The sequence below is a fragment of the Salarias fasciatus genome, chromosome 19 (genome assembly GCF_902148845.1).
Source record: "Salarias fasciatus chromosome 19, fSalaFa1.1, whole genome shotgun sequence".
Lineage (NCBI taxonomy): Eukaryota > Metazoa > Chordata > Actinopteri > Blenniiformes > Blenniidae > Salarias > Salarias fasciatus.
Genome location: NC_043763.1, coordinates 6,272,591 through 6,295,169, shown reverse-complemented (window position 1 = coordinate 6,295,169; position 22,579 = coordinate 6,272,591). Strand labels below are relative to the sequence as shown.

General features: G+C 45.1%; 1 protein-coding gene across 1 annotated transcript; it reads left to right on the top strand.

Annotated features, from left to right (window-relative positions):
- The first annotated feature begins 5,379 nt into the window (after nt 1–5,379).
- Nucleotides 5,380–21,595, top strand: ccdc9b (coiled-coil domain containing 9B). Its single transcript, XM_030117653.1, has 14 exons — nt 5,380–5,549; nt 8,879–8,986; nt 9,075–9,179; nt 9,387–9,542; nt 11,125–11,274; nt 13,436–13,498; nt 16,221–16,399; nt 18,097–18,146; nt 18,239–18,289; nt 18,625–18,721; nt 20,053–20,086; nt 20,181–20,727; nt 20,808–20,890; nt 21,263–21,595. The coding sequence occupies exons 1-14, from the start codon at nt 5,538–5,540 to the stop codon at nt 21,287–21,289; spliced, it is 1,662 nt and encodes a 553-aa protein (XP_029973513.1). The 5' UTR covers nt 5,380–5,537; the 3' UTR covers nt 21,290–21,595.
- Nucleotides 21,596–22,579: the final 984 nt, after the last annotated feature.

Sequence of the window (22,579 nt, the reverse complement as noted above, 5' to 3'; positions counted from 1 at the left end):
CTGCCAGGCTGCCTCTTGGGCCTCTGCGTCCACCTTTGTGCGCTCATATCTGTTGGATATGTGCACAGACTCTGTGGCCATGTCAGTTTTTAGCACAAACAGGGGTTCGGTCGCTTAACCGTTTCGGTCCTCTGGCCTGTCTCCGCGTCCCTGGGGGGCCGCAGACCAGGGCTTTCCCGCCTGCTGCTTGGCTGTGCCGTGGCCGGCGTGTGTGTGTTGCTGTGGCGATGCTTGTTCACGTCGTGGGCTGCGCTTGGCGCACCGATGCCCACGTCGTTCTTTGGGAGTTCTACGATTGTTCTGGACGTACGGTTTGTTACTTCCGTCCTACGCATCAATCCTGTCAGCATGCCAGCTGGGAGTACATTCATCCCTATGGCCTTCGCCTTTGGTGAGTACCCCATAGCGAAGCCCATAGGCGGGCTAAGCACTTATGACGTAGAATTAGTAGTTACTGGATGTAACTCCAGTTCTACGAATAAGTGCGTGCCCGCCTACCTGCTGGCCCAGCTGTCTGCTTCCTTACTTTTCGTCAGAAGAAGGATTTGCAGAAGGCCCCCTGAGGTTATATGCCCTTGGCGGAGGGCGTGGCGCTGCGCCATCACACATAGGGGATTGGTGCGTCAAGCTTCCTTTTTGTCTCAGTGATTGGTCGAGAGGACGAGGTCCCCATAGCGAAGCCCGTAGGCGGGCACGCACTTATTCATAGAACTGGAGTTACGTCCAGTAACTACTAATTACAATACATCAGCAATAAGTTAAGTCAAAGCAATATAAACCACAAATTAATCATTGTTTTAAAATAGGATAGAGGTAACTGTGAGGTGATAGTTCTCAGGATTTGAGTTATTTTGGGGGGGGTTATTTTTCATCTGCTGCAGAATAAATGCGTAACCTTGTTGCAGGTACTACATGCTGGAGGAGAAGCATTGCATTTCACCTGCCTGAAACTTTGACACACTACTGTACATTATCCCTACTTTGATTAAAAAGATCACTCTAAATCAAATTCCTCTTACTCATTGAGGAGATTATATTAGAAACACACACCATAAAATAAATAAATCATTTTTATTCTAAAGTTTTTAATGAATGTTCTCCAGGTTTGACTTGATGCTTCATCGCCCCCTGCTGGGGGAAATAAAACATTACACCTGTTCATGGCAGTGAGTTCGCCTCATGTCAGTGAGTATAACTTTTACTCTTTATATGGGTTTAATTAAGTTTAATTATCAAGAAATAGTATTTTCAATAATCTCTATAACCGCGAAGAAATCATTTATCTTGAAAATATTGTCTTATTTATGTTTCTCCAACATACCTGAGTAAAAGTAAATGAAAATATATTTTTTTAAATGCTGCAAGACAAAAAACATGAAGTATGATATTTGCCTATGATTTGATTCTAAATTTGTATTATTGGAAAAAATCTTAAAATCGGGTAACATTTGCTTTTGTACATTTACTTTACTGCCTGTCTGGGTGTGTATTGCCCATGGGAAAAATCCATAGATCGTAAAAATCAAGTTCAATTCAGATAAGTCTATACAGACCATTGCATACAACAGATGCTGTTAAATTAAGTGATTCTTATCAAGTTTTAAAATAAAAAAAAAAAACTCAATAAAACGTGTTAATTTCATCGCAGTCCTTATTCAAATTAAATAGAGGGGAAAATCCCAAAAATCCTACCATAGGTGACAGAAGAAAGGAAAATTTAGAAGCACATATTAAACAGAGCCAGACTCTGTCAGTCTGTCACTGATGTGGTTTGGGGATAGTAGTTTGGTTGAGCTGAACACTGCATAACATGAGTTTTTATTAAACACACATTCAGGGGAGCCACCAGAGGGTTTGGGCCCCATGAAAAGAAAAGAAATGATAGTGCCATATTCATTTTGTCAGTATTATAATTTTATCAGGGGCCTTGATGGGCCCCGAGAATCCTTCCCCTTTCCCCCCCGCTTTTTGGTGCCCCTGCACACATCATAATGACACTGGGAAGCAAAAGACAAGATGATCTTGACTTAATTTTAAGCAGAGTTTCAAAAACTGGACTATATTATTGTATTTAGATTGTGAGTTGTTATAAAAACTGAACATTGTCTTTTAAGTTTGCTCATTTTGTTCTAATGATACAGTTTTTGTTACAGACAATACTGTTAAAAGTCTACAAATTAAACCATAAGGAAGAAAGAATAAATAAGTTTCCCAGTTGTATAAACCCATAAGCAGCTTCAGAACATAGTCTATGTTGATCTGAGCCAGCCCAAACGGGCCTGATTTTACCTGTTTCAACTGAATCCCTGCCTCCCATCTCATTTTAGAAACTCTACAACCTCCAGTAAATCAGCAGTCTGAGAACAAACTGTTGGGCAGGTAATTACAGCTCTCTGGTGAAACACATAAAATTAATTTAAAACCTTTTCATACACATCTGGCTGGTTCGCAAAGTTCATGCCAGAGAAGATGAATGATTTTTCACTGGATGTGTCCTTGACTGACCCAGTAATGACAGCCTGAAGGCAGCAGTTCAAATTATTTGTGGAGCAGACCTAAAAGGGGTCGTATGATCACTGTGGCGACGCTTCTGACAGCCGGGATGTGCAGATCTAACAGCCAGGACTGTGCGGGGCCTGTTTTTTAATATTCCACAGAGAGTAAAGTGTGTAATTATAATGTTCTGTGGGTGAAGACTCGCTTTATGAGTGTTGCAGCGGTTTGGTTACAAATCCTACAAATCATTTCAAGTGTTGATTAGAAATAGCAGAGAAAAACACATCAAACTGAGAAAATGCCTATGATTTGGAAATGTTAAATTTGACCCCAGCAGAAACAGTTCACCTCACAGTGGATCTTTTAAAGCATGCAGGTGTTGTCTGGCTAAAATCAGACATTTTACAAAAAGATACCAGGTGTCTGTTGTCAAAATATTAAGCTTTAATGCAGCATTATTTGTTGAGGTTTAAGCTGCTTGTGGAATCAGCCGTCAGCCCAGTGCCGAGGAGCTTCCCAGAAGTAGTAAAGTAGAACGTTTTTTTTTTTTGTGTTGTAGTGTTGCTTTGTCACGTGAACTATGAATGATTGATTGTTCTGTTTGAGTCATTTAGAGGCCATTGGGGACCGTTTTCAACAGCTATGAAGAATCCAGCATTAGACCTGCAATGGTATGAAGAAGAACCAGGAACAAAACACCAGAGACGAGACGAGACGAGACAGCCCTGATGGTGTGTTAAAGAGTCATTGGAAGGTAAAAAAAAGTCAAATTTTCCTAGAGGGAAAATTGCATATGCATTGAGTGAAACTGGTAGGTTCCCAGTTGGAAAGTTACATCTTGACTGAGACTGAAAATGTATACTCATTTATCAACCTTTACACACAAAATTTTGTTGATAATACCCTTGATTATATAAAATTAGCAAAACTGGCTAGCCATTTGTAGCTATAAAGCTTAAGAGTAAAGGCTGGCATTGGAAAATCTTCATAAATGTAGCATAAAAGAAAAAAAAAGTACCATTTGAGCTTCAGTTCATCCCCTTATTTTTTGTTAACTGTGATAATAAGCTTGTTTGCATCCATAAGGCAGCAATAAATGATCTCATAAAAACTTTGTTTTTATCTTAGCTTCTCCATGTATATTGTAAATATTTCTTATGTTAATCCTTAAATAACACATCCCTGGAAACTGAAATATTTAGTAAAGCGCTTTAGCTTGTTAGCAGGACTGATCCATGTGGAATGGAAGCTATGCGGATGAGAATGCTAGAAATGTAGCAGCTCAGACTGGCATGGCTCAACCGCCGACTTGTTTCCATCATGCAGTGGGAATCGCAGAGCGGCGGCTCCGAGCTCTGGAGGGACTACTCTTCCTGGGTCTCTCAGGCTTTGGCACAGACATCAAGCCACACATAAAGAATTGTGGGAAATCCTGCATCCTCAGGCCCTGACCTCCTCCCCCTTCCCACTGCTGTCATCATGGAAGCTCCTTTTAGTGCTTCAGTCCCCCCAACGTGAAGTCTGGAGCTGGTAGGAGACGCAGCTGCCGAGACCTCGGTGGGAACAAACACGCACGCATCTCATTTGTCTGAATAGTGGCACGTTTAGATGCGGGTGAGATCCTCAGCATTCAAGAATCTTTTCAAACATGCATAATGAAACAGAGATCGGGATTCACTCATACAGAATCTGCAGTATTTTTTAATGATCTATACTTTTGGTCTTGAAAAAAACAAGAACTAAAATATTTCTAATTTTTGCAAACGTGAAAACTATTCGTGCAGAAAAGTAACTTCACTTATTTTTATATGTATTGAGGAGTAGAGCTGCTAAAAGCAGCAGACTATAGATACAATGGGGAGGGGTGGATCCAAGGAAATGTGGGGGTTGGAACAGGGGGTGCAGAGTGTCTTTCCTCAGTTTGATGTATGAACAGTGGGGAGATGGGGAATCGAACCTGCAACCTGCAGCCAGAGCCAACCCAGTTAGAGTAAACTTACTGTTTTTTCTTTTTTTCTTTTTGCTCCTGGTTAAATCTTTGTCTTTGTAACAAACAAGACTAGATACAGCTTATTGATTTTCTATTGAAGCAGCTTCAGTGGTACAAAACAACAAAAAGACAGAAAATGTATCAGGACATAACAATTAGAGTAAATCTCTTGGTCTAATTACTATTAGCTTTCAGTTTATTTCCTTTTTTCTCATAAAATGAAGGATGATAGAATTGCATAATGATTAAATTCACTTTAAGATGCATCCTTGGACACTTCACAGCCGTTTTATAGTGAAGTTGGTATAACTAGTTTTGAATTGAGTGATTATCGTCACTGTAGAAAAGCAAGAAAGATTAAACAGTAACAGATAATAAAAACTACATTTGTCATTGCCAAATAGACTACACATATTTTAGAACAGATTGTGAAATAAAAAAAAAGTCTGTTTCATTTAATATAAATTGCTGAGCGCAATCACATTTTGTTGCTCATTTTATGCAGTTAATAAAATTCTGAGTGACTCAGATGATTGTCAGGTGAACATAAGATACAAGTGAACGCAACAAAACAGCAAATAAAATAAGGTGATTAAAATGTATTGAAATAAGATAAGAATAAAAACACTATAAAACTCTTATTTATGTATTTTTAGAATAAAACAAAACTGAACCCAGTGCAGTGATCGAGCTGATTTAAAATTCAGTGAATGTGTGGCTGCTGACTGGATTTAACCAGCATGCTTTGAGCTAGAGGACAAGTGAGGAGGGGAAAGAGCAAGTGCTTTAAAGGGGGAGAGAGCGAGAGAGTGTACATGCGGGAGGGTTGGAGGGAGAGAGAGGACGACAGCCACAGAGAGGGAGCGAGGGAGGACAGGCGGGTGGGTGCCGTGAAATCCGCTAACAGGGGAGCTCTGTGCATTTGTTAGACATCTTGGCTGCTTGCCCAACTTGGCTCATTGTAATCGAGGCATGATCGTGGACTCCAGGCAGCCCTCTCTGCCGCCTCGGCCGCCTCACGCCAGGACCCAGCCCAGCTCTCTCCGCTGACATGGACAAACCCGTGAGTGCGTCTTCTCCCTTTCCCCCCTCTCTCATCCCACACTCTCCCCGGTGTTCGGTTCCCCTCGCCTCCCTCTCCCGCTCTGTCGCAGATTTAGCTGTGGCTGCACGCAGCCTTTCAGTTGTGCCTCCGGCTCCCTCTCTCCCCTGCTGTTGCTCCGGCAGGAGGCAGGAACGCCGGGCAGGCGGGGAGCCTTGGCAGCGTCCTCTCCGCAGGCCCTCTTCCTCCCCTCTCCTCACACCCCCTTCCTTGCCCGCCTGTCCAGGCATGGGTGCCATCCGCTGGCAGAGCCACGGCGTCTCTGTGCGCGCCGAGATTACGTGTGCACGTTAGCTATGCAGCAGAGCCCGGAGGTGTGACGTCCCCTCACAGAGACCCCTCGCTTTGGTCCGGCGGAGGGGCAGCGATCACTCCGGCGGGCTCGCCGAGCTTAGGATTCAGCGGCGTGCCTCTCCATTGCGCCTAACTATTCTTGGTGGTATGTCCTCATGGTCTGTTGTGTTTGGATACCCTGACAACTAGAAGCTGTGAGGTAACCACTTTCCAGCCCGCCGCCTCTCCGAGTGAGTGTAAACTTTTTCTCATGAGCACTCGTGTCTTTGCAGGTTTGAGATAAAGCTCCCTTTTTGGAGAAGTGCTTGATTTTATTCCACTAAAAGTCGGCGCTGGCTGAGTTTAATCTCCGAGCTGACATTCACAGTACTCTCACTGGCAGCCATGCTTTGCAGCAGTGATGGAAAAATGAATTCCTTTCAGTCCCAATATGATGCTTTTTGAGCGCCGTCTCGTTGTGAGTCATCATACCACACAGAGGCAACCTTGACTTTTGTGGCGTCACCGGGGGAAAACAGTGGAGGATGACTGATTCACTTTGGCACAGCTACTTCTTGCCTCTGTCAAAGAAGGTCTGACCCTCCTCACTAATTCATTCAGAGAGTGAAACAGGGCATGCATTCAAAATTATTATCTTTTTTTTTTTTTTATCAACACTGTGACAAGCAGAAGTGACGACTTGGCGCGTCACCGTCTCATATCCCGAGCTGTGAACAACAGCAGATGATGCCAGCACTGATTCAAGGAGCGGAACACGTGCTTCAGCCCACTGAGCTGAAATCTCCTCTTTGTGTTTTTGACAGTGTCTATCATTCATTAAATATCATCCAAGAACTGCTGCTTGTGTCCGTATTAAACTCCTCTGAAGGGATGAAGAAAATCTGGAGAATGAAACGGCCACCTCTGCACACAGTCGTCGTTTAGAGTTATTAAGCTGGTAATCTTGATGATTTGAAGTGGGGTTGTATGAGGTGCTCGTCAGTCGTCTTTGTGCTGGGTGCAGTTGATGGGGGTCAGTGTGTCCCGGGGTGGGAGATTCAGCCAGCGCTCTGACACAGACTGGAAGCAACACACAGCTCTGGACAGGGCCGGTCAGATTGGCTCTCTGAGCTTGTGTCACTGTAAAAAAAAAAAAAAACATTTTCTAAGTGAAAGTGAAGTCAATCTACTTCCATGTCTGAGAAGATTGACCAGAAAACAGCAAGTTTAGAAGTTGTTGCATTAGCAACTGTGTTTTTGTCAAGTGAAACTTTATCTGCAGCTTGGCAATGACAAAGTCTTCACAAAGTCATATACGGATTATCAGATTTGAGGAGAACGGACAAGATCGATTACTTCTCCTGTCGACAGATCCCCTCCTGCTGAAATACTTTTTTTTTTAAATTCAGAGAGGGATGGATTCTATCTATAATTAACCAACAAACCGAACAAAACGCATCATGAAATATTTTTTTAATCTGAAAAAAAAAAAAAAAAAGCAGGACTGTTAATCTAAGGCAATGAGAGGAAATCAGCTGGCTCTCCACGGCTTTTGTTTGTGGACTTTATTATAAGGTATTTTCTATGTTGTATCTCAAATTCAGACTTTGCAATTATCTCCAGTAATTTTCTTTTATTTTCATTTCATGTTCAGCCACCTCCTCTTATGGTATCACAGCTTTCATCCTGGATCTATTTGCTTCATGCCGTCTAAAAACAAGCTGAACAGTTCACGTGTGCTCACTTACTTTGTGCTGTTCCCTGCCATGACAGCCTTGAAGCTTTTCATGCGATCAGCTTCATTTAGCCTTTCACACACCACGACAATGGAGCTACTGTGCGCAGCGCTTCTCATCCTTCAGAAGAAACCCCTGATTTATAATGTCTTGCCCAAGGACACCTCTGCACATGGACAGCCATAGCCGGGTTTTGAACTGCTGATGTTCTGAACTGTTGCAGCTTCTTCTACTGTGTTCTCTATGGCTGCAGTGCTATTTCAGCTAGCTCAACTTTAACATGTCACGCATGTGACCTGCACTTGAAGTAAATGCGTGCTTCAAAAAAGGTCGTATACTCTTTCAAACCCTCGCTCTGCAAAGAGTTGTCTCTCACTCACCAGTAGTCATGCACCCATTCACCCATTCACCCATTCAGCTTTCCTGACTCTGCACAGAGCAGATGGGAAAACAGTTGTAAAGTTATCTCAGGTTGATGAAAAGAGATATTAGTGTTGACTGACGATACTGCCCTATTATCGTTACACTATACGTCATCGGTACGACATGTTAAAGTGACGATATCTCGGGCGTTACAGCACACCCCTGGGTTTTTTCACGGCGGGGCCTCTTGTCGGGCAGGAAGTCTTGCCCTGTTGGCTGCTGCGGGATGTTTCGGATGCTCTGCATATGCGCTCTGGCTGTGTAACTGAGCTCCCTAATGAATGCTCCATCTGTGGACTGTGTGAGGGTGTGTTTATGTTACGGCAGTGGTGTGACACGGGGACAATTTTAAATGGCTAGCCAGCCTATGACTGAGTAGCATTTCACCTCTTTGTCTTAATGTTGTTGAACAATAAGGAGAATGCATCAAAGGTTTCATTTTGTGGTAATGTACCGTATTGTCTTATGCATAAATCTGTTGTTTACCAACTGGAAGGACTGAATCTGCTTGTGTAGGTCAGATAGTCAAGATACAATTTGAGAATATTTCAGCTGGAAAAGTAAAACCACAACAACTGAAATTGAGACCTGATTGCAGGATGTGATTTTCTGAGGAGCCAGAAAAGGCTGAGAGGTATTTTTACCTAGCAAGTAACATCCTGTAGGATCATTAGTTTTTGGAAAAGCACACAGGGTGGCCAATCAGACTATGAGGAGGATGGGTAAACCGTTCATTCATGGAAGCTCCTCTACTGATGTGAAATATTTTGTATATTCACACCACCTAAGCATTGAGCAAAAAATGCTCAATGGACTGAATCTATGCGTCTAATAAATGTATGTTTTTTTCCTTCACAGGCCTCCACAGACATGATGCCCAAGAGGGATCATGAGAGGGACCTGGAGCTGGACAAGAAGATCCAGGCTCTCCGCAGGAAGAACGAAGCGCTCATGAAGAGGTACAAGGTGAGCACAGAGGAGGAGATCTCTACACTGGAGCTTCCAGGTCTTATGAGCTTCCTGATCATTTGGTTGTGGTCTTGGTTCCATTCAGGAGGTGGAAGAGGACAAGAAAAGGGCGGAAGAGGAAGGAATGGCGCTGCAGAGCAGAAAGGGCAAAGCTGACGATCTCACCATCACAATCAGCAAGTCCACCAGTGTAAGTGTCCGCGAGACTGACAGATATCCAACCATGTTCGAGCAGAAACGACACCAGCGGGTTCCAGCGTTAGGGTGGAGTCGTGCACCAACGTTTTGAAAACCCTGCAGTATCGCTTGCATTACAGTTCCTGAAAATCACCTTTTCTTCATCGGGCAGACTGAATAAATAATTCAGAGCCTGTTGTCTGTCTTCGGTTGGAAGCAGGACAGTCGAGTGGTGGTGACGAAGCCATTCAGCAGCGGCTCGCCAGCTGGGAAAGGACAGCAGGAGGCCGGGCCCGACAGAGGGGGAGACGGACCCCCGCAGGATGCTGGCCGAGGCCACAGGAAGCAGCTGACAGTCACAATGGCGGGTAGAAAGGTAATTTCTCTGCCAATTTCCTGCTCAAATCCAGCAAAAACTACCGTGGTTGTACTGCGATTAATGGAAGAATGACATGAAAGCAACCACTAATCAATCAGTCACATCAATGCAATCTGCATTCAAGGAACAGGGACATAAGAAGCAAAGCTCTTTTAACATAAAGAAAACATTACTTTAAGAACCTATTAATTGAATTTTTTCCCCTCAAACAAGAGTATTTAAATGAAGGGTTTGTATACATTCAGCTTCGGTAATGTGGAAAAAAATTAGCTGGAAGTATCACTTCCAAAAAAATCTCAGTTCATAAAGTCCACAAGCAAAAGCCGTGGTGAGCCAGCTGAGGAAATGCTTCTCATCACAATAAAAGCAGCTTCTCTGCTGAAGACTGAGCCGATTTTCACCTCCTTTCAAATGTGGCACAAACAGACACAATAATAAGCAGAGGTAACAAATTGCATTGTGCTTTGTACATTAATCAGTTAACACGGCCCTGCCACCCACACATGTGCGTGCAAGCAAAATCACTCAGTGCCTGCTTTTCAAAGCTTTCAGGCTGGTTCTCTCAAAATGAATGTGATCAAACACTTGTTGATTTATTTCAGTGAGCTGTTGTTTATGCAATAATGTGTCATTTTGACAGCTGGAAGCATTGAATCAGTGTTAGTGTGGGTCAGACAATAGACACAACATGAACATATTCAACTGAAACAGTGAAATACAACAAAACAATGAGAGCTGCATGGAGGGGGGACTTTAACATCACATTGCATGTACGCTTGCTTTCTTGCAAAATAGATTATTTTATGCTTTTAATTTGTCCTCATCACATTTGCAGAACAGCCAGTCTCTTTCGATAAGGCTTATTTTTCGTCATAATTTTTTGTAATAAAATTGCAGGTCACAAGGCATGTTGGGAAAATACACCCTGCTTTTATCCATGCAAATAAGCACAGCTCAGGCTCATTAGACTGTCACTGGCTCATTCAAAGTCAGTCTATTCGGCTCCCTGAAAAAAGCATCTGCTCGAAACCAAAACTAATACTTTCTGGAAATCCTCTGCACATGAATGAACTGGATTGAGAATGTCAGCTATCACGAGTAAGATAAGATGATATAAATCTGGATAGTGATAGCACAGTCAACAATGTTTGGATTAAAATGTGTTATCTCGTATTGGATCTAACTGCTGATAAACATATAGCATGTGGTGTTGATGCTTTGATACGTTAATAATCTGATGAACTCCCAATGAGGCTTTTTCTGATCGTGTCCTGTCTATCATCTTAATATATTATTTATGATAATTCAGAGCTGCTGTTGGTTTTTCTTGTTTGTTTTTTTTGTGAGTCTGTTCATTCAGTGACCCTGTTTCCTTTCATATGTTTGGGCTTCTCTTGGCTCTTGCGTTGCCATATGCTGAGGTGTTGCTTTGCACTGTTAGAAAAGGAAACGAAAAAATACAGACTCGTAACAAAAAAAAAAATACAGTCACAAATTTCTTGAATGCACGAGCAAATTAACATGTTGCTGTTGGTGTAAAACAGCTACAGTACCTTGACGCGGGTTACCGCTCCTGCAGGGTAAGAGGGTGGTGAGTGAGAAGTCGGAGAAGAGGCCGGGCCCCGCGGATGTCAAGAGCCCTACAGATGACGGACAGGCGAGGCGTGCGGAGTCGGCGGGGAGGGGGAAGCAGCCAGCTCACATGACCAGGAGAGACGCGGCGGCGCAGGTCTGAAACAGACGCAGTGAACTCTCCACTCTCACGTCCTCCCCTTTTGTTTACGCTCTCCTGCTGCACTCGTGTGTTTTACATAGATGTCAGACATGTCGGCTGGCCCTGCCCCTCCAGTGATGGAGCACAAAGGCTCGTGGACAGGGGGTGGACTTACACTGGTGTGTGTGTGTGTGTGTGTGTGTGTGTGTGTGCGTGTGTGTGTGTGGGTGCGTGTGTCAGGATTGCGTTGATTGTTAATAGAGCTGCAGAGCGTGTTGAGTGCATGCTCTGCAGACCCACAATTTCAATTTTATTAGTCTAGTATTACTTTCTTTTATTATATGTCTGCATTCAAGGAGCCTTTGTTATGAGTTTAGCGCGAGGATAATTGATCACCTTCTGTGGGGAAATGCCTTTGAGCAGCTCGGCGAGAGTTCAACAAAAAGCCTCCTGACGTGCTCATTTACATTAAATAGAAGATGATGTATCTCACTTAACATCACGGCTCACAGCGGACTGCTCAGGATCCCATATTTAACACAGAGAGGCAGAAACACGTGTGCACATGAAGCACCCCCGACTGGGGCTGTGAAATGCCACACTGTCACTGACCTTAGCCCCCCCCCCCACCCCAGGGTATGCAGAAACTCAGTAGCAGCTGCTCTGCTTCAAGCCTCTCTCTCTCACACACACAAAGTGAGACGAAGAAACACACACTCGAGCTGCTCAGTCAGTGAACTGATGTACAGGTGGCTGATTCTTGCTGCTGTAAACGCAGACAGCCTGCTCACTGTGGCATTCTCCACACTCCGGGTTCTAGAAGTTGATACTCCATGTAAATATGTACGTGCATTGTTCGGCTTGTGCTGCTCATTGAGTTAAATCTGGGAGTTCGACACGCGCTTCTGTTGCTTTCGTTTCTCGCCCGCTGGGTTCGTCCCCCCTTTGTTTTTCGTGTGGACTGAGTCAGCGCTTGAACAGAAGCCAGTGCTCCAGTGCACCAGTCATCTGTGACTCGGTTTTCCACATGGCCGCTGTTTACACAGCCAGTATCACTTACCGAGCTTTATGGGAGCAGCGGGAGAAATGCTGCCGCCATTGGATGATACGGGAGGAGAAACTGTCCTGAATCTGAATCGACGCGTTGCTACGGCTTTGCCCTTCCTCTAAAAATATTTTCCCAATGAGTGTGTGCAATGCAGAGCGACACCCTGGAAAGAAATAATGCCGCTGCGAGCGGGGTGTGGCCGCCGTGGCTTTGTCACAGGCAGATTTTAATGCCTCATGGCTAGACTGTCTGTTCACACTCATGAGCGAACGCAAGGAAGTGCAGAGGGGAGGAACAAAAGGAGGGTGAGACAGAGACTGCTGGCAGCCCCCCGAGTGTTTCCTGCCTCCTTTCCCCTCACTCTGAAACATTAAGAGGTCTACACTTTGCTGGCACGATTGTTTCCCCCTTCCCACCATCCTGAAAAGGGCCGATTTGATCTAATTAACATTCAACTGCCTTCTCACTCTGAAAAGGCTCATTATGCCGGGCCTGGCAAGGTTCCAGGAAAGAGTCAGGGAGGGAGAGGAGGAAGACGAAGTGTGAGGAGGAAAAACCAGCAGAAAGCAAAGGTAGTCAGAGCTCCTTTGTGTTTGTGCATGGGTTAGACTGCATGTGGGTGTGGGCGTGAGAGCGAGTATGGCTGGAGGTGCTCCGCCGGACCACTCTGTCCACCACTCATTGTTTTTTCTTTTTTAAACCCCCCCCTCCCCTTGGCTTTTCAAGTGCTGCTGTTAATCACAACATGACTCATCCGCTGTGCTCACTGGAGCTCGTCCTCGCCGTCAGAAATAGACCCGGAACGAAAAGTTCTCCCGTGAGATGAGTAGGATTTTCTTCAAAGCAGCAGGTAGTGTTTACCTCCGACCTGCAGGCCGAGCCCTGTGCAGAGGGCCAAGTTTCACCTGCGACACCTGTGTCGTCACATGCAGTTATGCTGTGAAGCCACTTGGAGGCAGTGTAGGACTCTTTATCTTTGAGCTCCAGCCTCTTTTAGATGCTCTTTTTCTGTTCGTGGCAGTGATAATGTGACTCTGCACAGCCAGGTTTAATCGGTCAGCAGCAAGCGGCTGTGTCGCCGTTGTCCCTGTCACATCCGTCTTGTTTATGTTTCCGTCTCTTTGACAGGAGGAGATCAAACCGGGGCAGAAGCACGCTGAGGAGCAAAGCGGCGTGGCAGAGCAAAGTCAGGTGAAATACTGGTTTACCAACACACACATCCATCCATCCATCCATCCTCTAGCACTGAGTGGAGTTAGGCGAAGACAGAATACATAATAGACAGTTCGTACCTATCACAAACCTTTTTACCAATTTAAAGTCAAAAATTAATCTTTAAGAAATGTTTTAGACTGTGGAAGAAAACCTGAGAACCCCCCGCCATATGTACAGAGGAAAACATGCAAACTTCACTCAGAAAACAGATTTAAACTGGGGATATTTTCACTCTGAGGTGAGAGAGCAAACCACTGCACCAGACCAGGGCATCATGAGGCCATATGTGGCTCTGCTTGACAGGGTGTCTCTGATTCCCTGAATCAAATTAACCTTACTGTTATTATTGGCTTTATTCCATCTGAAATGGTTGGATTTTTCACATGACTGTCTACAGTTACATTATTGGCTGGGCATACTGCCTAGAAGAAAAAGAGAGTCTAGTAAAAAAAAGAAATTCTAGTATTTATTGACCTAGTTACTGAGCGTCAGATTTAGAAGAAATTGAATCTTGATTTTCAGACACATTTGGGAAAAAAGTGTCGTAGAGCAATGGCAGCTTATAAAAATCACGTTTGAAAAAGTGTTTTTATTGAGAAAACCCAAGCTGCCTTATGTCTCGACTCTCCATAGAAGTGCTTGATTTCTGATGTGGCCCTTTGGGGAAAATTTGTTTCCCATCACTGCTCTACTCGCACCATTGACCAAAAGTCCAATAAGTACAACAACAACAACAAAAAACTGGAACAAATAATTCAGTCAGTGCTGACAAACCCTAAAATATTTAAGAAAGTTGTTTTTTTCTCCGTGTTTATTTTCATGATGCAGTACAAGCAGCCAGCTGTCCGTCGTCTGCAGCACTTTATCCAGTTCAGGGTTGCGGGACGCTGAAGCAGATCACAACTAATTATGTGCACAGGCAGGTTGCCAGTCCAAACACAAACACAAAGAGACAGACACGCACACACACATACACACACACACACACACACCTACAGGCAAGTTTCAGAGCCATTAATTAACCTCACATGCATATTTTTGGACTGTGGGAAAAAAACAACAAAAACACTGAAGCCTCCAGAAAACATCCACCGTGGAGAAAAGCCTCGGTCAGAACATTAAGGACACGCCAGCGCTAAAGATAGGATGTAGGGAAACGCTGTCCAGGGCGCACCCTGCAGATATCGAAGACAGGCGAATGGATGAGAACAGGTCTGAAATCCAGGGCTTCCAAACAGCAGAGCCGCCGTGTGAGCGGGGAAATGGGGGGAAAACGCAAATAGTCGCTCGGTCTCTGTCAACAAACACACACAGACGGGCGCGACGCGTTGCCACGCACGCCCCTCTCCTCTGCCGCTTGTCCCCATCTGCCTCCCGCTGGCCTGCGTGTTGGCGGCGCTGGAGAAGCTCAGAGCTGTCTCACAGATCAGGCGTGCAATAAACAGGCTGACTGGGGAGGCAGGGAGGACGGGCTTCAAAGGCCCGAGGAATACGCCGCATGACAAGTGACGCTGTTCATGCCTCTCTGGCTCTCCGCGCTTTGCCTCTTCGATTAGTCCGAGCTCAAGGAAACTGTTTCTGTTCCTGTGTCTTCTCTGTGAGAGCTCTTTGGTTAAGAAATATAGTTTTTTTTGGGTCTAGACCTTCTAAAAAAGCCAGAATAAGTTAGAGAAATCAGCACTGATCATGCTCACCTTACATCCTCCGCCCTACCTGCCTCAGCGCCTGGCAACACCCCCGCGAGGCCCCGCGGAGCCCAGAAATTGAAAATTCCTAATTAGTGGATGTGTTTGGTGAGCAGGAGGCTGCCTGTTGGAACATGCGATATCTGCCCTCCCGTGTGGCCCCGGACATCCTGAGGGCCAGAGGGGAGGAGAGAGGAGACGGAAAACAGAGCGAAGAGCACAGATGCCATGTTCTCCAGTACGTGCATGTAGGAAGGCAACATGTTTACTGCGCTGCGATTGGTCCAACCCCCTGAGAGGAAAACATGACCCATCACTTTTTTTTATACCAGCTCTGTTTTTGTTGTCCTTCTGAGATTTGATATGCAGGCCGGCATGATGACTGTATTGATTTTTGTCGGTCTGAACGTCGCTTCATTCTCCGTCTTCCTCTCAGACACTCCCCGGTCCTTTGACGTGATTTTCCGAACAGAGCGGCTCTGTTTCCAACCTCCGAGGCTTTGTAACATGAGCGCATCGCCTCTGTCCTCTTTGATGTGTTAAAGAGCCCTTTTCAGATCTCTCTCTCTCTCTCTCTCTCTCTCTCTCTCTTCAGCGATCGCGAGCAACAATCCTGTCTGCTCCAGTCACAGTAATCGATAAACAGGTTAAGAAGAGGGGGGAGTAATTGTGTTTCCTTTACATTGGGGAACTTTTTCCTGGAATGCGGGTAATTAGTAATACAGTGAAGCAGCAGTTGGCAGTAGAAATACATTTGCTCGCTCCCATTTGAATCCCGCTGATGTGTGTGTTGTTTATGTACGAGGAGCAGTCGGTGTTTATGGCCACCCAGGCTGATCGTGACCACGTTCCCTCCGCCGACGACCCTGCAGAGACGTCAGACGCGTTATGACATTTCACTCTGAGGGGTGTTTAGCTTTAATGGCGGCGCTCCATCGCCAACCATCCTTGGGTTTTTTGGGGTTTTTTTTTTAATGCGTTTAGATAATGTGAAGTGTTCTGTGCCCACACAGGAGCCGGAGAGCCCGCAGGCCGGCACGGACCTCAACATCCCCACGTCCAAGGAGGAGCAGGAGGAGTATCTGCGCTGGAAGAAGGAGCGCGAACAGATCGACAGGGAGCGGGTGGCGCGCCATAAAAACGCCAAGGGCCAGTGGAGACGGGCGTGGGACATGGACAAAACCGAGAACATGTAAGACCCCTCAGCCTTCCCAGGGCTCCTTGCCTGCCGACGTCACAGATTTCTCACAGCTGCTCTTCCTGTTTGTACTTTTCATTAGCTGGACTCCCCATCTCCATGCTGATTCACTCTGTTTTTTAAACCACAGAGGAGATTTAATCTTCTCCAACAACACAGGGTCTCTCATTCATCCACCCCCCCGGATGAGCCGTAACTTTTACAGAGCTGGACGTATCAACTCGATCAAATGAAAACAACTGTAAACTCAGATCCTCACATTAGGCCCTTCTTTGTATTTCTTTTTAACACATCAACTTGTCCAGAACTAAGTTTGCTCTTGTCATCACCAACACATCACTGGTCAGACATTCTTTCATTTAACCCACCACAGTAACAGAATCGGATATCTCGGAGGATCAGTGGTGGCGCCGTTACTCACCAAACCGCTGCTATCAGGCTTTATGGTTATACACAGAAAGACCGCTTCACATCCTGGAAGCGGTGAAAGGGAGTGAACTAATTTATGGCTATGAGTACGATGCAAATAACTTTTTATGTGCGCACTGAGAGTTCACTTCCTGACTTACAGCAGAATACTGCCACTGATGCCACGTTGAGTGACTCCGTCCCGCCACTGGGAAATATATGAAACCTCCCACTTTCCCAGTGGGAAGCTCCCAGTTTGACCTTTTTTTTTTTTCCCTCAAGTAGGAAGAGGGAATTTTTTTTTTTTTTTGCATATTGCTTTCATGAGTAACTTTATAGTTTTCACTTTACTCACTATAAGCTGCAGCTCGACACGACTCTCGTCTGGATAGAACGAGTGAATATGCTAAATGAACGGACGACCACGGAATACAGAATGAACTTCCTGAAGCACCAGATCCATCTGATGCTCAGCAGCTTGACTCAGTGATTTTTCATCCACTTGTTGTGCAGACGAGGAGAAACAGACCCTGCAGAACAGCACTTTTCTTTCTCTTTGCATCATTCGGTGGAAGAATCCATTCGACGAGCTGACTGTATGTTCTGCCGCATGATCACTAGACTAATCCTCATTAAGTCACAGGACGCTGCACAATGACCAAACAGCGCAGAGTAATTGCTTTTCAAGGGAACTTGCGTCACCGCATCAACAGTCCGTGATATTATGTGTGTATTCCCTGGGCTGCCTGTTCGCCTTTGACAGTCTGCTCTCCCATGAAGAAATCACACAATAGCATCTCAAAGTGACTGCAAAAGGGAAAAAAAAGAAAGAAAAAAGAAAAACAGCGCATTAATCTAAAGTGTTTAGTAGAATTCAAACAAACTGAGCCGGAGTACAAAGAGTGACCCGAGTTTCAGCGTGTATTAATGTGCTGTTTAAGGAAGCATCAAAACGTAAAGAGACAAGAGAGGAACGGCTATTTTTAGCAAGGGATAAAGGGTGGAATGCTTTGCCTTATTTGGCGAGGCTTAAACAAGGACCTCCAGCGAAAACGGAGAAGAAAATGCTTGTAATTGGAGGCTTTTCATGGTTGTAAAATGTAGGAAGTGTGTGTTTTTTTTTTTTGTTGTGCAACCTCTTCTTTGATGCTGCATCATCTCAAATCAAGAGCCGCGATCAATGATTACTGATACACTAAGAGTTCAGAGCAGCCTATTTATAGAGAAGAATGGAAACCTTGTATTGGTTTTGGTTTGTTTCTAACCTTTGCGTCTGTCTCCAGGTTTTCAGAGAAATCCCTCCCTGACAGAGACTGGGGCCCCTCCGGCAGAGGTGAGACACTGAAACACACCAAACGCGAGCAGCAACACCTGTAACACCTCCTCAAATCCTCACGGTGGTAAAAATGTGTTGTGTGGCTCCAGGTGGAAGAAGTGCCAGAAAAGGACAAGCCAGAGCAGGCGGTGATTCAAGAGGTAGACTACGTGTTTTCTGGTGATCAGGGTTTTCAAAGTGTGGGAGGACGAGCTCACTCTCACACAGCTTGGAACCGCATTATTACAGCTGTTGGGATTCACAGGTGATACCAATCTTAACTACTGCGTGTTTGTACTGAACTAAAATGTGTTTGACAGATCAGATCAGACCCACAGCCTGTCATCTGTGTGTATCTGTTACACTCAAGCTAATTGGATCATATCTCAGTCACCCTCCACTTTGAAAACCGCTGCGTCAGATAAATAAATGAATATTCCTGCTTCCTGCAGAGATGCTGATAGAATCTTTAACTCTCAGTGTTCTCCCGTTCCAGGTCATGACAAGCGAGGAAAAGATAAAGGAGCTAAAAATGTGCAAGTGATGAGCAGCAAAGCAAAAGGCAAAGATCGTCTGACGGGGAGAGCGAGGAGGTCAGTAGCAGCTAAACTATCGTCCTCTGAACAGCCCGGAGTAAAAGATGATCATCCCACCATCTGCACGTCTTTCACCACTTCCTGAAATATCGCTACGAGAACCGATGCTATGACTAATGAACGTACTAAAGCAGATGTGGGAGTCCATGTTGTCTTCCTGCACCGTGCCCCCGTGCACAAATCCCCCCGGACGTCATGAGACTTGATATAGAAGTTGTAGCAGCTGACTAAATAACCCAGAAGGCGTCCATTCATATCGGCGTTTTATTCCCTCTGAAACAAACCACTGTGCAGACGCTCTCTGGGCGTGCGGTTACACAAGCATTGCTCACCACCTCCAAACATCACAGGACTGAGGCGCCGTGCGCTGAAGGTGTAGCGTGCCAGGTGGGTTTCTGCCTCTGGGACTGGGACTGGGAGTAGGAACGGGGGTCAGGGGACCCTGCAGTGGAACGTTTGTGTTATCGGACTGCGCTGCCGCAGCATCACCGGCCCACGGGCGACCGCTACACCATCTGAGATCCGCCGGAGCCCCAGACTTTAATCCTTCCTTCACTGAACCCGGAGGGGCGTGAGCAATCCGCCTCAGCCTGTTGGTCCTAACTCCTCTGGTTGGTTTCACCAGCTGCTGGTGTGGTATTGAGTGGTGTAACATCGGGGCTGCTTCCAGAGAGCATTTTGATGGTACTCCACCTCCAGATCCTTTCAAAGGAATGTTTTTCAAACAGTGGATTCCTTGTTTATTGATAAAAATTGAAAGATGTACGACGTCTTGAAACCTGCCTCCGTCATAAGCTCACATAAAAGTTTGAGATCTATTCCGTAAACCAGTTGCGCTTCCTGAAGCAAGGCACTCAGGGCCTTGCTCAGGCACAGACCCACTCGGCATATCAATGGATTGGAACCAGTGAACTTCTAGTTGCACCAGGGCCTCATGCAAATATCCAGACAAATGAAATTAGTCAGATTAAAACAAATTGAGACACAACAATGCCTGAAATCTGAACTTTTACAACAGGCTTTAGCCACAGTGAAGAAGTCCTTTCTGTATGGAGTTTGCATGTTCCTAGAAGGATCCTTCAAAACTCCACCTTCCTGTGTGTTTGCATTGATAGAGTGGGTCGTCCCTCCCCAGGGATGGACTGAGTGCCTTGCACGGCAGCTGCCTTGTGTGTGAATGTGTGTGTCAATGGGTGAATGTTGCCTTGAGAGCTGCTAAATCAGTGGAATAGTGGTTTGTCACTGAACTCCATTTTCCTCGTTTTGCCGTGACACCGTGATTGGACCTTAACCTGATTATCCTTTGACCAAAATCTGTTTGATTTCAGATGGCAGCCAGATGAGGATGGAGAGAACCCTCAGGTGAGAAATCCAACCTGAATTTGTTTACATAAATGTAAAAAAAAAAAAAAAAAAAAAAAAAGACAAAGTGATCCAATCTTATCTCATGTGTTAGATTTTGGATACAACACTGGAGGAGTTCCTGGAGGAACTCGACGCCCTCACAGAGGAGGTTGAGGTTACAGACACGAAAACAAAGTCGCCGCCCAGCCCAGATTCACTGAGCACGCCTGACGAGGTGAGCGGGTCCAGAGACGACGCCCCGAGTCAGGGGAAGACCGCCGCTACGGAGAAGAAAGTACGTTTCTCAGAGGATCTGGTCCAGGCGGCTCCTCCCAGGCAAACCGCCGCCTCTCAAGACTCTGTCGCTTCGGACGCCAGAGGTCCGCGCTCTGCGAAAGCCTCCTCGCCCAAAAAGAACAAGCCGGAACTGCGGGGGTCTCAGAAACCTCCGGTCAGTGCCAGACAGGACGACGCCAGCCCTCAGGATAAAGGAGGCGGCCCGGCTGCTCCTCTCGATGCTCAGCAGCAGGCGCCTCAGACTGAACATACTGAAAAGGACAGCAGCCCCCCCACACTTACCAGCCCCCCTCCTGCTGAGAAGGCCTCCGCGTCTCAGCCTGTGGAGCTCGCCAAATGCAACATGAGCAACACAAACGCAGGTACGCCTCAGCGATCCTTCACTTTGTAGCACGTTTAATGAGTTAAGCTCATTCTTCTTTTTTACAAATTTTCTATCCAGATGAACTAATAGACTCCGGTTTGTCTGTCCTGAGCCTGGAGTCAGGAGAAACACACCCAGCACACCCCACCAGCAGCGACAAGGTCAGTGCGGGGCAGACGGAGGGACGGGAGAATCAATAGATGTGAGAATGGGCTGATGGAGGGGAGTGCAAATGGATGATGACTCTAGATTTATGGAGAGGGAGAAAGACGCTATAAATCTGCCCTGCAGCTGCGCATCGTCCGATTCTAATCCAAGAATATTCGCCAACCTCTAAGACCTTTCGGCGCGTATTAGAAACAGACTCATGAGAGATTCATTGTCCAATGGAGCAGATGATATACGACTGTCAGCTCAAATCACACGTGTAGCAAAGTGCTGGGCGCAAGAGTCATAAAACATGAATTATAGATGAGAAGTCGTCATTTTAACTGGGAATCTTTCTCTCTCTTTTTTTTTGTTTCTTCCTGCAGGCAAGAGAGCACGGGAAGATTGTCTGACTTTTTTTTGGGATGTAAATAACTGAAACCAAAACACCATTTGGAAGCTTTTTTTTTTCTTTCTTTTTGCTTCAGGTACCCCGTTTATGGCTTACAAGCAAAAACACGTGGTTTTATTTTTGCCGTGGCATGTCCCACCTGTTGGTGTTTTATCTCGACGGAGCTCCAGTCAAACATTTCAGAGGGTCAGATATTTTCACATCCAAGCACTTTATTGTTAGACGAGCCTGTGTGCTGACACATCATTTGATCGGTTGGTACGCTGCTTGAGTGCAATATCATTGAATGTTTACATTTGTATGAAAATCTCGAGGTACATATCAGGAGGCTAGCTAATCATTTTAACTTAGGTAGCCCCTTGAGAGGAAAAAAAGAAAAAAAAAAAAAAGAAAAACGAAGCCACAGTCAAATTATCGAGTGCCTGATTCTGATTCTGCCTTTAAGGTATTTTGAATATCTGAATAAAGTCTGTATTGTATAATGATGCATTAGTTACAGACCAGCTGTACAGTCTGTCGCTCTTCACTCAAAACTGTGTGAGTCCGTGTTTTTTTCTGAACTGCTTCCAGCATCAGTCAATGGCCTTTCGTCAATAAATAACGAATGCACTTGTTGAAGCGCACATTTGAAACTCGGTTCCCAAAGTTTCCGGAAATGTTACTACTGACATAAATGTTTGTGTTTTTAATTTAAAGGGGAGCTCCACTCGTTTTATATTTCATGCTTAGTTTCATCTGAGGGGAAAATGTGGGCAATATGTTTGGAAGAGAGTGACCTCTAGTGGTAGCAGTGATAATGACACGAACAAGAGAGAATAATGTGACCACAGACTTCAGCCGCAGTGTTGTTCACATCCCAGAGAAACAAGATGAATTAGTATTTTTGAGTTCTATACGTGTTTAGCTGAAAATAAAGTCTCAGTGTTTATGTTAAATGTGGCTAAATGACAGAAAAGATTCTGAAATTTTGTTTTTTAAAGATTTAATTGTTTCTGTGGTTTTCCAAATTCCAAACCCCAGACACTACCGACAGAACGTATCTGAAAAAAAAAAAAAAAAAAATCCTCCATCGTGTCACGGAGGATTCAGAGTGATTTCCTAAATGGAGCACTCCGACAGTGTTAAGCTGAAGCATGAACTAACTTGGAAAAACTGCATATATTCAATCTTTTAAGCTGTTTAAACCTTCATAAAGACATCAGTTCAGTTGCACTATGGTTGAAATCTTAAATAACTGTCTTTGTTCTTAAAGTTAAGCACAGTTTTGCAGATTTAACCTTTTTATCTGGTC